The sequence below is a fragment of the Silurus meridionalis genome, chromosome 12 (assembly GCF_014805685.1).
Source record: "Silurus meridionalis isolate SWU-2019-XX chromosome 12, ASM1480568v1, whole genome shotgun sequence".
NCBI lineage: Eukaryota > Metazoa > Chordata > Actinopteri > Siluriformes > Siluridae > Silurus > Silurus meridionalis.
This window is the reverse complement of record NC_060895.1, coordinates 26,306,018-26,323,517: the sequence shown is the minus strand read 5'-3', so window position 1 is coordinate 26,323,517 and position 17,500 is coordinate 26,306,018. Positions and strand designations below refer to the sequence as shown.

At 42.9% G+C, this 17,500-nt stretch overlaps 2 protein-coding genes across 4 annotated transcripts in view; one reads left to right on the top strand and one right to left on the bottom strand.

Annotated features, from left to right (window-relative positions):
- best4 (bestrophin 4) overlaps nucleotides 1-6,257 on the top strand; it is an 8,040-nt gene extending 1,783 nt beyond the window's left edge. The window contains exons 6-9 of the mRNA XM_046862234.1: nucleotides 778-933; nucleotides 1,078-1,158; nucleotides 1,680-1,816; nucleotides 5,232-6,257. Of these exons, the coding sequence (XP_046718190.1) occupies nucleotides 778-933; nucleotides 1,078-1,158; nucleotides 1,680-1,816; nucleotides 5,232-5,586 (729 nt within the window). The 3' untranslated portion in view covers nucleotides 5,587-6,257. The remainder of the gene's footprint in view (nucleotides 1-777; nucleotides 934-1,077; nucleotides 1,159-1,679; nucleotides 1,817-5,231) is intronic.
- A 10,947-nt stretch (nucleotides 6,258-17,204) lies between these two features.
- Nucleotides 17,205-17,500, bottom strand: part of LOC124394128 (paramyosin-like) — a 23,984-nt gene continuing 23,688 nt past the window's right edge. For all 3 annotated transcript variants that reach the window (XM_046862216.1, XM_046862217.1, XM_046862219.1), the window contains exons 23-24: nucleotides 17,457-17,500; nucleotides 17,205-17,321 (exon numbers count right to left, since the gene is read on the bottom strand). The exon at nucleotides 17,457-17,500 is cut by the window's right edge and continues 52 nt beyond it. The gene's annotated coding sequence lies outside the window, so the exon portion shown is untranslated. The remainder of the gene's footprint in view (nucleotides 17,322-17,456) is intronic.

Sequence of the window (17,500 nt, the reverse complement as noted above, 5' to 3'; positions counted from 1 at the left end):
TAGGAACTTCAAACTGGGTGAGGAGCCAAACTCTGCTAGTTTGTGGAAGACCATGTTTCTGCACCATGGCAAGACTGAGCACAGAAACAGGACACAAGGTAGATCTAATGCATCAGCAAGGTCTCGCCCAGGCAAAGATCTCAAAGTAGACTGGGTTTTTAAGATCTGCTCTTAAAGCTATTTTGAAGAAGAAACGGGTGATGTTGCAGAGAATAGACACAGTGTTTGACTAAAGAAACTTAATGCAGCAGGTGAAAGACACATCATGTTTACTTCTCTTCAACATTAGAATATGTCTAGCAGTTCCATCAGCACAGAACTAGAGGAAACCACTGGAACCCAGGTACACCATCTGCTGTTTGAAAGAACTGCAGCCAAAAAAGCCAAAACTCCAACATGGGAAAAAAGGCTAAGAGAGATTACATGAAGAGACAGAAGGATTTGAGAAGCCAGAAGATCTTTGCTTAGTTCCTTCAAAAATTGTATGTAAGTGCAGGGTTATGTGTAGGTGATGAGCAGTGGTTGATTTCCTTCATAAATTTTAGAATTAAGGCCAAACAGTTCAATTTTGGTTTCATCAAACTAGAGAATCTTGTTCCTCACAGTCTGAGAGACCTTCAGTGGGCTTTCATGGGTTTTGCACGGAGGAGAGGCTTCTGTCTGGATACTCTGCTATAAAGTTTAGATCAGTTCAGGGCTGCAGTGATGGTTGTCCTTCTGGAACTTGTGTGTGTGTGTAATCTATTTTGTGTATAATGTGTTTGTGTGTTTGTGTAGGTGGTTACGATAGCCGTGTACTCCTTCTTTGCTTTCTGTCTGATTGGACGTCAGTTTGTGAAGCCTGAAAAAGCAGATGATCTGAAGGTCCATGTGGATCTGTATGTGCCAGTCTTCACTCTGCTCGAGTTCTTCTTCTATGCTGGCTGGCTGAAGGTGAGACTTCACTGAGCAGATGTTACTGTGGGCATGTCACAAACCACACCCCTTTCATCATGTCTCAGGTCATGTTTATGCACCTCAGTGCATTGTGGGTATTTTGTTGAGATGGTTGTTATGGTGATAACGGTGTGTGTTCAGGTCGGAGAACTGATCATCAACCCGTTTGGTGAAGACGATGATGACTTTGAAACTAATCAGCTGATTGATCGTAACATTCAGGTTTATTAAACATCACACTCAATCACACACACACACACACACACACACACACACACACACACACACACACACACACACATTAGCATGCATGCTATACTGGTGTAAATGTGATACTTTCACTCAGTTTTAAAAAAATCATATTATCCAGAAATATTTTATTTTTATATTAACTAAAATCTCAAACATGGAACAGCACAGGAAGTGAACATAATGAGCTAATTTGCATATTAATGTAGTAAATCAGAGCATATAATAAGAATGAGGAAGAGAATAAGAAAGAAGATGAAGATGAGGGAAATGATTAAGATGAGGAGGGTAATGAAGAAGAAGAAGATGAGGAGGGAACGGCTGAGGAAGAGTATGAGGAAGATGATGAAGATGATGAGATATAGGATGTGGAAGAGGATCAGAAAGAAAATGAGGTTAAAGAAGAGGAAAAGGATGACGAAGACGAGGGAGAGGATGAGGATGTGAAAGAGGTTCAGTTCTGATGTGTAAAACATCTCTGTGTTCTGTCTCAGGTGTCGATGCTTGCTGTGGATGACATGCACCAGAACCTTCCTCCTCTGCAGAAGGATAAATACTGGACAAATAAAGCTCCAGGTCAAGCATTCACTCCGGCACGGCCCATCTTCATGGGCTCCACCTACGACATGAGGTCATTTCCTGTTTCTGATGCCTGTCTGATTTCTAACACCACACTCTCTTAGAGAACACACAGTCAGTCCACTGGTTAATGAAGTGTCACTACTCAGTCCAGTGTACATGCATATATGTGTGTGTGTGTGTGTGTGTGTGTGTGTGTGTGTGTGTGTGTGCGTGTGTATAATCCTGATCTTCAGTTACACTCCGTCTGCATGCCACATCATTACATCATCACCATCACCTCACTCACACACACACACACACACACACACACACACACACACACACTCTAACTTAATACAGTGCATTATGGAAAGATTAACTCCGCCTTCACCTGTTAAGCCACGCCCCCAGCTGTGTGTCTGATGGAAGAACATGAATTTGAACAGTAATGGTTTCTGAGTACATGTTTTAAAGGAATGTATTAGGGCTGGTAATAAAGCACTAACGCAAATTAATTTTAACGGCACTCCTTTTATTCACCTGCTTTCTCCCAGTATGTGGACTGTAACACCAGAGGGAATAGGACTATTTATTTCCTGTAGGCCAATGTGCCCACCCCGTTGCCTGCACTGGGGAAAGCAAACCATAGCCTTACTCTGCTTCAGCCTCAATACAAACCAGGAGTGAGGAGACTACCCACAACCACACACTCATTCTTGATGTAGTCTCCTGAGAGACTGTTTCAGTAATCCAGACCAGGATGTACTGTTCTAAACCAGAAGAAGAAGGCCTTTAAAGATGGTAACCAGCGGAAGCTTAAGAGTGCAGAGGGAAGTGAAGGAACAGTACAAGAGAAAGCTGGACAAGATGTTGCAGAATAACAGCATGAACGAGGTGTGGGACAGGATGAAGATAATCACTGGATGCAGCTCAAAGCGGGGTAACACCACGCCAGGATATGTGGAAAGAGCGAACCAGCTGAACTACTTCAACAGGTTTGACCACCCCAACTCATTCACACTTCAGTACACTGCACCCCTACCACCCCCAATTCCACTCTCTCGCTACCTGGAACCAACTGTACTGAACTCTACTGAAGACCTGCGCATTGGAGCTGGGAGACCCTCTACAGCGCATTTATAACCTGAGCCTGAAACAGGAGAGGGTCCCTCAGCTGTGAAAAACATCCTGCATTATACAAGTTTCAAAGAAACCACGCCCAGGAGAGCTGAATGACTTCAGGCCAGTCGCCCTAACATCTCACATAATGAAGACCATGGATCAGGTGTTGCTACACCACATGAGGCCCACCATGTCCTCGACTCTCTTCAGTTTGCATACCAGGAGAAGGTGTGAGTGGAGGACACTATTATCTACATCACACTGATTCCTCTCTCAAATAAGCACCAAAATCTGTCATTACGCACACATCTGGCAATTGTTCCTTTTGGTGTCCTGATGATTTAAAACACAAAAATTACTTTGAAACATTTACAAGAATATTTTGTCTTCATGCTCTATGAGTTTGGTTTCACTTATAATAATAAACATACATTTGCATAAAGCATTAATATTTGTCCATGTTGATTAGAGGATTAAAAACTTGAAAAGTATTAATTTAATTTAATGTGCGATTAGGTTGTGATTAATCACGAGTTACCTCATGACAATCATGCAATTAATTGCGATTAAATATTTTAATCAATTGACAGCCCTAATAAATAAAAATAAGTCTCTCACATCATTTCTTTCTGACAAGAAAAATACATCTAGACGACTAGACACATGACTGACGGACGAGACGTCACTGTTGGAGGAGGTGTAATTGCATGTATTATGTTCCTTGGATCAATGCTTTGAGAATGTTGATGGAGAAGTATAGAGAAGGTCAGAAGGAGTTGCATTGTGTGTTTGTGGATTTAGAGAAAGCGTACGACAGGGTGGAGAGAGGAGTTGTGGTATTGTATGAAGAAGTCTGGTGTGTCAGAGAAGTATGTGAGGGTGGTGCAGGACATGTATGAGGACAGTGTGACAGCAGTGAAGTGTGCAGTAGGAACGACAGACTGGTTCAAGGTGGAGGTTGGACTTCATCAAGGATCGGCTCTGAGCCCTTTCCTGTTTGAGTGGGCCTGGAGAGGTGCCTAGTGAGGTGGAGGTACACGCTGGAGAGAAGGAGAATGAAAGTCAGTAGGAGTAAGAGAGTACATGTGTGTGAATGAGAGGGAGGGCAGTGGAGGGGTGCAGATGCAGGGAGAAGAGGTGGAGAAGGTGGAGGAGTTCAGGTATTAGGGTGTAATTATGTGTTTTTGTTGGATCAATGCGTAATTGTGTGTAATAGTGTGTTTGTGCTGGATTAGGGTGTAATTGTGTGTTTAGTTGGATCAATGTGTAATTGTGTGTAATAGTGTGTTTGTGTTGGATCATGGTGCAATTGTGTGTTTGTGTATATGTGTTGGATCAGGTGTAATTGTGTGTTTGTGTATTTGTGTTGGATCATGGTGTAATTGTGTGTTTGTGTTGGATCATGGTGTAATTGTGTGTTTGTGTTGGATCATGGTGTAATTGTGTGTTTGTGTTGGATCATGGTGTAATTGTGTGTTTGTGTATATGTGTTGGATCATGGTGTAATTGTGTGTTTGTGTATATGTGTTGGATCAGGTGTAATTGCATATTTGTGTTGGATCAGGTGTAATTGTGTGTAATTGTATGTAATTGTGTATTTGTGTTGGATCAGGTGTAATTGTCTGTGCAATTGTGTATTTGTGTTGGATCAGGTGTAATTGTGTGTAATTGTGTATTTGTGTTGGATCAGGTGTAATTGTGTAATTGTGTATTTGTGTTGGATCAGTGTAATTGTGTGTAATTGTGTATTTGTGTTGGATCAGTGTAATTGTGTGTAATGGTGTATTAGTGTTGGATCAGGTGTAATTGTGTTTAATTGTGTGTAATTGTGTATTATCAGTGTGCAATTGTGTTTAATTGTGTAATTGTGTTGGATCAGGTGTAATTGTGTGATTGTGTTGGATCAGGTGTAATTGTGTTTAATTGTGTGTAATTGTGTAGGATCAGGGTGTAATTGTGTGTAATTGTGTGTAATAGTGTGTTTGTGCTGGATTAGGTGTAATTATGTGTAATTGTGTTGGATCAGGGTGGAATTGTGTGTAATTGTGTATTTGTGTTGGATCAGGGTGTAATTGTGTGTAATTGTATGTAATTGTGTATTTGTGTTGGATCAGGTGTAATTGTGTGTAATTGTATGTAATTGTGTATTTGTGTTGGATCAGGTGTAATTGTGTAATTGTGTATTTGTGTTGGATCAGGTGTAATTGTGTGTAATTGTATGTAATTGTGTATTTGTGTTGGATCAGGGTGTAATTGTGTGTAATTGTGTATTTGTGTTGGATCAGGGTGTAATTGTGTGTAATTGTGTATTTGTGTTGGATCAGGGTGTAATTGTGTGTAATTGTGTATTTGTGTTGGATCAGGGTGACTGATGAGGACGTGGAGGAGGCCTGGGCTGATTATAAGATGCAGACGGTCAGCGTTTGGCCTCCAGCTGCACAAAAACAGAAGAAGAATCGAGGAGGAGAGAAAAGACTCTGCTGCTGCTGCAGGACACACACATCATCTGCTGAGAACACACATGAGAGAGAAGCTGAGGGAATTAACATGCTCCAGACTGAAACACACACTCCAGCACAGTGTGAGGAAACCACGCAGACGCAGACGCAGGCAGAGTGTGTTCTGGCTTTAGAACCTTCTGATGAAGATCAGCACGCAGATCACCACGTTTCAGATCTCCGAGAGACAAGACGCCATCAGAATAACATGACAGAATAACCACACACACACACCAAATACAAACACATACACGCACAGACACACAACTAATAGACACACACATCTTATACACACAACTTCATTTTGAATAGTGTACTGTGTGTAATGGGTACAGTGTGTGTGTACGGTGTGTGTACTGCATTTAGTGTGTGTAGCTTTACAATAAAACAATCAAAGATTTGGCCCAGTGTGTGTGTGTGTGTGTGTGTGTGTGTGTGTGTGTGAGTTAATAATCCTGATCTTCAGTTAAACTCCATGTGTACATCTACATCATCATATCACCATCAGCTCATACACACCATTTACACTGAAACGGTTTCTACAATAAAATTACAGTAAATGCTAAATTTACAAATGACAAAAAAGACAAACTCAAACTTCACATGTTCCATGTTTATCACTGAACCCTTTATAACCTCAACACTGATGGAACTGTGATGAAGGACATTCAGTGTTGAGGATGAGGTTCCCTTTTGAGTCTGGTTCCTCTCAAAGTTTCTTCCTCATAAAGTCTCAGGGAGTTTTGATAAACTCTATCTCCGTGAGCTGCTTTGGGAAAATTTTAGGCCACACCTCCTCACTGCAAGTCTGCTACTGAGGAAGAACATTTCAGTATCACTTATTAAAAGTGTAAATTTGAAGATAATAAGATAAGTGAATTTTACAATAAAGCGGTACAGAACCTTCAGGCTTTTTTTATTTTCAGATTTTCCACAAATGCACATCATTGTTTATAGAGGTCAAGCCATGAGCACAAGTACATGGTCTGTTCGCCCATCACACTCCAAAAGCTGAGATCTGAGACTTATAGCTCAAACATCATTGGAGATAATTTTCTATAGCTTTTCAGTATGATAGAGAAACTACTCTCAACGTGAAAAATCTGAGACGGGGGAACATTTCACCCAAAAATATGACCACCTTAGTTCTTTACGAAGTTCACAGAGTTTATAATGGAGACACTCTTTGGGGTAAATGTTTCATTTTTATTATTTATTATTTCTGTGTCCAATTACTAATACAGTGAGGAAAATAAGTATTTGAACACACTGCTATTTTGCAAGTTCTCCCACTTAGAAATCATGGAGGGGTCTGAAATTGTCATCGTAGGTGCATGTCCACTGTGAGAGACATAATCTAAAAAAAAAAATCCAGAAATCACAATATATGATTTTTAAACTATTTATTTGTATGATACAGCTGCAAATAAGTATTTGAACACCTGTCTATCAGCTAGAATTCTGACCCTCAAAGACCTGTTAGTCTGCCTTTAAAATGTCCACCTCCACTACATTTATTATCCTAAATTAGATGCACCTGTTTGAGGTCGTTAGCTGCATAAAGACACCTGTCCACCCCATACAATCAGTAAGAATCCAACTACTAACATGGCTAAGACCAAAGAGCTGTCCAAAGACACTAGAGACAAAATTGTACACCTCCACAAGGCTGGAAAGGGCTACGGGAAATTGCCAAGCAGCTTGGTGAAAAAGGTCCACTGTTGGAGCAATCATTAGAAAATGGAAGAAGCTAAACATGACTGTCAATCTCCTCGGACTGGGGCTCCATGCAAGATCTCACCGTGGGGTCTCAATGATCCTAAGGAAGGTGAGAAATCAGCCCAGAACTACACGGGAGGAGCTGGTCAATGACCTGAAAAGAGCTGGGACCACCGCTTCCAAGGTTACTGTTGGTAATACACTAAGACGTCATGGTTTGAAATCATGCATGGCACAGAAGGTTCCCCTGCTTAAACCAGCACATGTCCAGGCACGTCTTAAGTTTGCCAATGACCATTTGGATGATCCAGAGGAGTCATGGGAGAAAGTCATGTGGTCAGATGAGACCAAAATAGAACTTTTGGGTCATAATTCCACTAAACGTGTTTGGAGGAAGAAGAATGATGAGTACCATCCCAAGAACACCATCCCTACTGTGAAGCATGGGGGTGGTAGCATCATGCTTTGGGGTGTTTTTCTGCACATGGGACAGGGCGACTGCACTGTATTAAGGAGAGGATGACCGGGGCCATGTATTGCGAGATTTTGGGAACAACCTCCTTCCTCAGTTAGAGCATTGAAGATGGGTCGAGGCTGGGTCTTCCAACATGACAATGACCAAGCACACAGCCAGGATAACCAAGGAGTGGCTCTGTAGGAAGCATATCAAGGTTCTGGCGTGGCCTAGCCAGTCTCCAGACCTAAACCCAATAGAGAATCTTTGAGGAGCTCAAACTCCGTGTTTCTCAGCGACAGGCCAGAAACCTGACTGATCTAGAGAAGATCTGTGTGGAGGAGTGGGCCAAAATCCTCCTGCAGTGTGTGCAAACCTGGTGAAAACTACAGGAAACGTTTGACCTCTGTAATTGCAAACAAAGGCTACTGTACCAAATATTAACATTGACTTTCTCAGGTGTTCAAATACTTATTTGCAGCTGTATCATACAAATCTTCTTCTTCTTCTTCTTCTTTCGGCTGCTCCCATTAGGGGTCGCCACAGCGGATCATCCGTCTCCACACCACCCTGTCCTCTACATCTGCCTCTTTACACCAACTACCTGCATGTCTTCCTCACCACATCCATGAACCTCCTTTTGGCCTTCCTCTTTTCCTCCTACCTGGTGGCTCCATCCTCAGCATTCTTCTACCAATATAATTTATGTCCCTCCTCTGCACATGTCCAAACCATCTCAATCTCGCCTCCTCACCTTGTCACCAAAACATCCTACATGCGCTGTCCCTCTAATAAACTCATTTCTAATCTTATCCATCCTCGTCACTCCCAACGAAAACCTCAACATCTTTAGCTCTGCTACCTCCAGCTCCACCTCCTGTCTTTTACTCAATGCCACTGTCTCTAAACCATACAACATCGCAGGTCTCACCACAGTCCTATAAACTTTCCCTTTCAATTTTGCAGATACCCTACTATCACAAATCACTCCTGTCACTCTTCTCCACCCACTCCACCCTGCCTGCACTCTTTTCTTCACTTCTCTAACACACTCTCCATTACTTTGCACTGTTGAACCCAGGTACCTGAATTCCTCCACCTTCTGAAGCTCTTCTCCTGCAACCGCACCACTCCACTGCCCTCCCTCTCATTCACACATGTACTCTGTCTTACTCCTACTGAGTTTCATTCCCTTCTCTCCAGTGCATATCTCCACCTCTCCAGGCTCTTCTCAACCTGCTCCCTACTCTCACAACAAATCACAATATCATCCGCAAACATCATAGTCCAGGAGACTCCTGTCTGACCTCGTCCGTCAACCTGTCCATCACCACTGCAAACAGGAAAGGGCTCAGGGCCGATCCTTGATGCAGTCCAACCTTCACTCTAAACCAGTCTGTCGTACCTACTGCACACTTCACTGCCGTCACACTGTCCTCATACATGTCCTGCACCACCCTTACATACTTCTCCGACACACCTGACTTCCTCATACAGTACCACAACTCCTCTCTTGGCACCCTGTCGTATGCCTTCTCTAAATCCACAAATACACAATGCAATTCCTTCTGTCCTTCTCTATACTTCTCCATCAACATTCTCAAAGCAAATAAGGCATCTGTGGTGCTCTTCCTCGGCATGAAACCATACTGTTGCTCACAGATGGTCACCTCTTCTCTCAGCCTGGCTTCCACTACTCTTTCCCATAACTTCATGGTGTGACTGATCAACTTAATACCCCTGTAGTTACTGCAGGTCTGCACATCTCCTTTATGCTTAAAGATCGGTACCAGCACACTCTTTCTCCATTCCTCAGGCATCTTCTCACCTTCCAAAATCCTGTTAAACAATCTGGTCAAAACCCCACTGCCATCTCTCCTAAACATCTCCACGCTTCCACCGGTATGTCATCTGGTCCAACCGACTTTCCAATCTTCATCCTCTTAATCGCTGCTCTCACTTCCTCCTTACTAATCTTATCTACATCCTGCTTCACCATCTCCACATCATCCAACCTTCTCTCTCTGATTTTCCTCATTCATCAGCTGCTCAAAATACTCCCTCCACCTTCTCAACACACTCTCCTCACTAGTCAACACATTTCCTCTCCATCCTTTACTGCTCTAACTTGCAGTACATCCTTTCCAGCTCGGTCCCTCTGCCTGGCCAATCGGTACAAATCCTTTTCTCCTTCCTTAGTGTCCAACCTCTCATACAGCTCCTCATATGCCTTTTCCTTGGCTTTCGCCACATCCTCTTAACCTGCTGCCGCATCTCCTTGTACTCCTGCCTACTTTTCTCATCACTCTGTCTATCCCACTTCTGTTTTGCCAACCTCTTTCTCCTTATGCTCTCCTGCACTTCCTCATTCCACCACCACGTCTCCTTGTCTTCCTTTCTATTTCCAGATGTCACACCAAGTACTTTTCTAGCTGCCTCCTCATCACTCCTGCAGTAGTTGCCCAATCATCCAACACCTCCTTAACACCACTGAGCCTCTCTCTGACCTCTTCCCTGAACCTCACACTACACTCTTCCTCCTTCAGTTTCCACCATCTTATTCTTCTTTCAGTCCTCACTCTCCTCCTCTTCATCCTCGCCTCCAAAACCATCCTACAGACCACCATCCTATGCTGTCTAGCTACACTGTCCCCTGCCAACACCTTACAGTCGCCAATCTCCTTCAGGTTGCATCTCCTGCATAGCACATAGTCCACCTGTGTGCACCTTCCTCCACTCTTATCGTCACCCTATGATCCTCCTTCTTTTAAAATAAGTGTTCACCACTGCCATTTCCATCCTTTTAGCAAAATCTACCACCATCTGCCCTTCCACATTCCTCTCCTTAAAACCATACCTACCCATCACCTCCTCATCACCTCTGTTCCCTTCACCCACATGCCCATTAAAGTCCGCCCCAATCACTAACCGTTCTTTCCTAGGTACACCATCTACCACTTCATCTAATTCACTCCAGAATCTTTCCTTCTCCTCCATCTCACAGCCAACTTGTGGAGCATAGGCACTGATGACATTTATCATCATCCCTTCAACTTCCACCTTCACGATCATCACCCTATCAGAAACTCTCTTCACCTCCACTACACTCTTACTGTACTCTTCCTTCAGAATCACCCCTACACCATTTCTCTTTCCATCCACACCATGATAAAACAGTTTAAACCCACCTCCAATGTTCCTGGCCTTACTCCCTTTCCACTTGGTCTCCTGAACACACAACATATCTACCTTTCTCCTCTCCATCATATCAGCTACCTCTCTCCCTTTACCCGTCATAGTACCAACATTTAAAGTACCAACCCGAAACTCCACTCTCCTACACTGCTCCTTTCCTGCCGTCTCTGTAGACGTCTTCCTCCTCTCCTTCTCCTCCTTGACCAACAGTAGCCCAATTTCCACGGTACCCTGTCGGCTAACGATACCTGTGGCGGTCGTTGTTAACCCGGGCCTCGACCGATCCGGTATGAAATTCTCATTTGTGATCCGCATATTTGATTTGGCACGTGTTTTACGCTGGATGGCCTTCCTAACACAACCCTCCCCATTTACCCGGGCTTGGGACCGGCACTAAGAATGCACTGGCTTGTGCCTCCCTAATGGCTGGGTTAGCTGTATCATACAAATAAATAGTTTAATAATCATATATTGTGATTTCTGGATTTTGTTTTAGATTATGTCTCTCACAGTGGACATGCACCTATGATGACAATTTCAGACCCCTCCATGATTTCTAAGTGGGAGAACTTGCAAAATAGCAGGGTGTTCAAATACTTATTTTCCTCACTGTGTGTGTGTGTGTGTGTGTGTGTGTGTGTGTGTGTGTGTGTGTGTGTGTGTGTGTGTGTGTGTGTATATATATATATATATATATATATATATATATATATATATCTATCTATATCTATATCTATATATATATATACACACACACATACACACACACACACACACACACACACACACACACACACACAGTGTTGTGCTCGTTACTAAAAAATAGTAACTAGTTACAGTTACTCGTTACTTCATTTAAAAAGTAACTCAGTTACTTTGTTGATTGTTTACACCAAAAAGTAATGCGTTACTTTTAAAAGTAATTTTTTAGTTACTTTTTTAAAGAATCTTCTTTAATGTTCTCATTAATCCCCTTTTATGCGTTTATGGTCTACACACACAAAACTGATTTAAACACAGAGTCATTTTTAAACACTATTTTATTAAAGTCAGAGCAGCACAAACTGAATATATCACAAGGATTTCTGAAATAAAGAACAAAACAAGCTGAATAATAGATTCACAATCAAACACTAAAGTGAGCTCTTAAACATGTTCCTTTCACAGCTGAAGTGTGAGAACTATCAACAATGTAGAACAGAACACAGGGTTAGCGCATAGCTTCTTGCTCCTCAGGCATGGAGGTCCTGGAGGAGCTTCAACAGATTGGAGTTGCTGTTTATCGCAGTAGATACGAGCTTCGAACCAGAAAGACACAGCTTACATTAGACTAAAAAGTTTTTGTCTTTATACTCAACTAAAGTGAAATAATGATCATATTTCCACTTTGAGAAACTCGTCTTGCTCTCGCCTCGACTCGCCATTACTGCCGCACAGACCTGAATAAACAAAGACACGCCCACAGTGCGTCTTCGTGTTTACAGTGGTTCATCCACCAATTCTACAATGCGACGCTGCTGTAAGCAGGTCAGACTGTAGTCTACACTTCAGCCCAAATTCATTAAAAAAAATAAGGGGTAATGCACCATACGCTAACGGAGTTACTTTATTTTTAAAAGTAACGCGTTACAGTATTAGTTACTGTCAAAAGTAACGCATTACCGGTAACACGTTACTGCCCAACACTGTGTGTGTGTGTGTATATATATATATATATATATATATATATATATATATATATATATACTGTAAGTAAGAGAAGCATTAATAAAGAGACTGTGAGCACATGTGGTCTGCTACAGGGGTGAGTGTGAACCCACATTCAGAGACGCAGAGCTGATGAAAATCCATGGTGATTTTGTTGCTGAAAAAATACCGCAAAATTCGCAAAAATGTAAAAGAAATAAAACAATTTTTTTTTAATCCAACACACCAGTGCAAACAGTCAAGAGAAAGCAGTGCAAAAGATTTATCTGCAATAAGAAAATACAGGAAACCAAATCTGCAAAAATGCACATGCGCCAGAGACTTTTAGGAGACAAAGCTAACAAAAAGTACACAAGAAAGCACTGGGAAGACAAACAAACTTGGGTGTGGGGAAAACCTGAATCTGATGCCAAGATTAACAATATGAATTCTACTATTTATACACTGCATTAACAAACTCCACCTGGAAGCAATAACACAACCTGGTGGGAACTGAAAACACATGGGGGTCATTACCCAGAACATCCCCCAGATCCTGACAGAGATGATACATGATATTAAACATGTATTCTGGTCAATAAAGAAATCCTCCAAAGCCCAGTGGGTTCTTCATCAAGATTCCAATTCAATCTTCTTTTTCTTTCGGCTGCTCCCATTAGAGGGCGACACAGCAGATCATCCGTCTCCATACCCCACTGTTCTCTACATCTGCCTCTTTCACACCAACTACCTGCATGTCTTCCCTCACCACATCCATGAACCTCCTCCTTAGTCTTCCTCTTTTCCTCCTTCCTGGTGTCTCCATCCTCAGCATTCTCCTACTGATATACCCCATGTCCCTCCTCTGCACATGTCCAAACCATCTCAATCTCACCTCCCTCACCTTGTCTCCAAAACGTCCTACATGCACTGTCCCTCTAATAAACTAATTTCTAATCCTGTCCATCATCATCACTCCCAATGAACATCTCAACATCTTCAGCTCTGCTACCTCCAGCTCCGCCTCCTGTCTTTTACTCAGTGCCACTGTCCCTAAATTTTCCTCATTCATCAGCTGCTCAAAATACTCCCTCCATCTTCTCAACACACTCTCCTGCCTTTTCCTTGGCTTTAGCCTCATCAATCTGTTGATCCCAATTCTGTTTCTTCAACCTCTTTCTTCTTCTGCTCTCCTGCACTTCCTCATTCCACCACCACGTCTCTTTGTCTTTCTTTCTATTTTCAGATGTTACACCAAGTACTTTTTAGCTGTCTCAATGATCACTTCTGCTGTAGTTTCCCAATCATCCAGCACCTCTTCACCACCACCGAGCTCCTGTCTGACCTCTTTCCTGAACTTCACACTACAGTCTTCCTTCTTCAGGTTCCCCCATCTTCTTCTTCTTTCAGTCCTCACTCTCCTCCTCTTTTTCACCTCCAAAACCATCCTACAGACCACCATCCGATGCTGTCTAGCTACACTGTCCCCTGCCAACACCTTACAGTCTCCAATCTCCTTCAGGTTGCATCTCCTACATAGAACATAGTCCACCTGTGTGCACCTTCCTCCACTCTTATACGTCACTCTATGATCCTCCTTCTTCTTAAAATACGTGTTCACCACTGCCATTTCCATCCTTTTAGCTAAATCTACCACCATCTGCCCTTCCACATTCCTCTCCTTAAAACCATACCTACCCATCACCTCCTCATCACCTCTGTTCCCATCACCTACATGCCCATTAAAGTCTGCACCAATCACCAATCTTTCATTCCTACATTCACCTTCTACCACTTCATCTAACTCACTCCAGAATCTTTCCTTCTCCTTCATCTCACAACCCACTTGTGGAGCATAAACACATTTAAGACATTTGAGACATAAACACATTTAAGACATTTATCATCTCACCCCTTCAACTTCCAGCTTCACGATCATCACCCTATCAGAAACTCTCTTCACCTCCACTACACTCTTACTGTACTCTTCCTTCAGAATCCCCCCTACACCATTTCTCTTTCCATCCACACCATGACAGAACAGTTTGACACCTCCGATATTCCTGCTCTTACTCCCTTTCCACTTGGTCTCCTGAACACACAACATCTCTACCTTTCTCCTCTCCATCATATCAGCTCCCTTTCTCCCTTTACCAGTCATAGTACCAACATTTACAGTACCAACCTGAACCTCCACTCTCCTCCACTTCTCCTTTCCCTGCCGTCTCTGTAGACGTCTTCCACCTCTCCTTCTCCAGTTGCCCAATTTACACCGGTACCCTGTTGTTAATGATACCTGTGGCGGTCGTTGGTAACCCGGGCCTCAACCGATCCGGTATGAAAATCTGATTTGTGATCCGCATATTTGATATGGAGCATGTTTTACGCTGGATGCCCTTCATAACGCAACCCTCCCCATTTATCCAGGCCTGAGACCGACACTGAGAGTCACCTGGCTTGTGTAGCACTAATGGCTGGGTTAAAGTGGAATGAAAAAACTGATTAAATCCACACAAATGTATTTGTGCAATTTGCTACAGATGTGGTCTACGAGCTCTGACCATCCAATCAAAGCAATTAAACAACTCGATATCTGATTGGTTAAAGAAATATCTTGAAGCAGCATGTGCTGTACACCACAGGCGCTCACACTGCCGATTCCTTTAACCCCGGCAACACGTGATGTGACACCTGAAATCTGATTGGTTAGAAACTTAAACAGACTCTTCTAGAATCAGTGCAACCGAAAGAAATGCTATGGAATGAAGAGAATAAACTATTGAGTATAATTTAATATATGATCACTTAAAAAATATATATTAAAAGGCAAAAACTTCCATCTGCTAAGCCTGTAGTGAAGACTGTAAAAACATGGAGCAATGAAAGAGCAGACATCACAAGGCTGTTTTTACTGCACTGATTAGAGTGTTTTTGTAGCTGCTGCCTCTGACCTGGATAAAGCTCTCAGATTCTGTAACATCTAATATCAGCTTGTGTGAGGATTTCTGCATTTCTACCAGGACTCATTTAACATACAACAACGAGAAGCCGTGAGTCACAGCAAGACTCAAACAGCTTCATCAGGCCAAAGAGGATCCCTACAGGAATGGGGACACACCTGGACCAGGGTGTGTTTATAGCCTGTCTAAGAACCTGTTTAGACCAGCTGGCGTCCATCTTTTCAAAGATCTCTTGAACTGTGTGAAATGCCTGCATTCCACCATCATCTCCATCCCAAAAAAAAAAAAAAAAAATCACTGGTCCTAATGACTACAGACCCATTGCCATAACATCTGTGGTCATAAAGTCACTTGAGAAACTGATGTTGGTTTATCTGAAGGACATCACTGGACCCTTGCTGGACCCCCTGCAGTTTGCTTACCAAGTAAACAGGTCTGTGGACGATGCAGTGAACATTAGACTGCACTTCATCCTGCAACATCTGGACAAACCAGGGACTTATGTGAGGATCCTGTTCATAAACTTTAGTTCAGCCTTCAACACCATCATCCCAACACTCCTCCAGACCTCTGTTTTGAGCTCCACCTTCCAGTGGATCAGCAGCTTTCTGACAGATAGGCAACAGCTAGTGAGACTAAGGAAATTCATGTTAAACAGCCATACTATCAGCACTGGTGCCCCCAGGGATCCGTTTTTCCCCCACTGTTCTTCTCCCTGTACACCAATGACTGCATCTCTACAGACCCTCCGTCAAGCTCCTGAAGTTTGCAGACGACAATACAGTCATCGGCCTTATTGATGATGGTGACAAGTCCGCATACAGGAGCGAGGTTCAGCAGCTAGCTGTCTGGTGCAGTCATAACAACCTGGAGCTTAACACCCTCAAAACAGTAGAGATGTTTGTAGATTTTAGGAGAAACCCCATGCACTCCCGCCACTTACCATCATGAACAGCATTGTGACAGCAGTGGAGTCATTCAGGTTCCTGGGCACCACCATCTCTCAGGGCCTGAAGTGAGACAATCACATTGACTCCAGTGTTGATAAGCGCCAACAGAGGATGTGCTTCCTTCACCAGCTGAGGAGGCTCAACCTGCCACAGGAGATGCTCACACAGTTATACTCAGCCATCATGGAGTTTGTCCTGTGCACTTCAATAACCATCTGGTTAGGGCTCAGCTACATAATCATACATCTGTAGACAACAGAAGGTATTTCGATCGACTGAAAGGATTATTGATGCTCCTACACTACAAGAACTGTACACATCCAGAGTGAGAAAAAGGGCTGAGGAAATCAACTGGTCCCTCACATCCAAGTTATTTCTTACTTTTGCCGTCTGGCTGACGCCGGAGAGCACGAACACCAGCCGTCTGGCCCGACGCCGCAGAGCACGAACACCAGCCGTCTGGCCCGACGCCGCAGAGCACGAACACCAGCCGTCTGGCCCGACGCCGTCTGGCCCGACGCCGCAGAGCACGAACACCAGCCGTCTGGCCCGATGCCGCAGAGTGCAATAACTTTTACTCTTTTTATTTATTTTGTTCTTTTATTTTAATTTTACTTATAAATGTGCAACTGGAAGCTTCTGTTACCAAAACAAATTCCTTGAAGTGCAAACAAACTCTTTCTGATTCTGATATACATACATTTATATATTTGACTTTAAAAGAGAAAGATATTCTGCAGAGATTCAACTGGGTCGGTGCTGGTTCTGAGTGAGAGGAACCAGACATATTTACTCTTCTGGAGCTCTGCTCACAGATAGACCTCTTTTGAAGAAATAGTTGAGACGTGGTAAATAAAATAAAGACCAGCTTGAGTTTTGACTTCTTATTTTTTCTTTCATCTTCTTTATTTTATGTTTGGAGTGAACCAGATCTGTTTCTGCATGTGCTGGTTCCTGTCTCAGCACTGGATCCAGAAGATACAGAATGTTCCTGTGAAAAGACCGAGTGAAAGCCTATTTATACACGTTTACATTTACATTTGTGGCATTTAGCAGACGCCCTTATCCAGAGCCACGTACAAAAGTGCTTACACACACACACACACACACACTTCACAGTATTCACCTAATTAATGTAATTACAGGCTGGTCTTCTCTCTCCAGCTCATA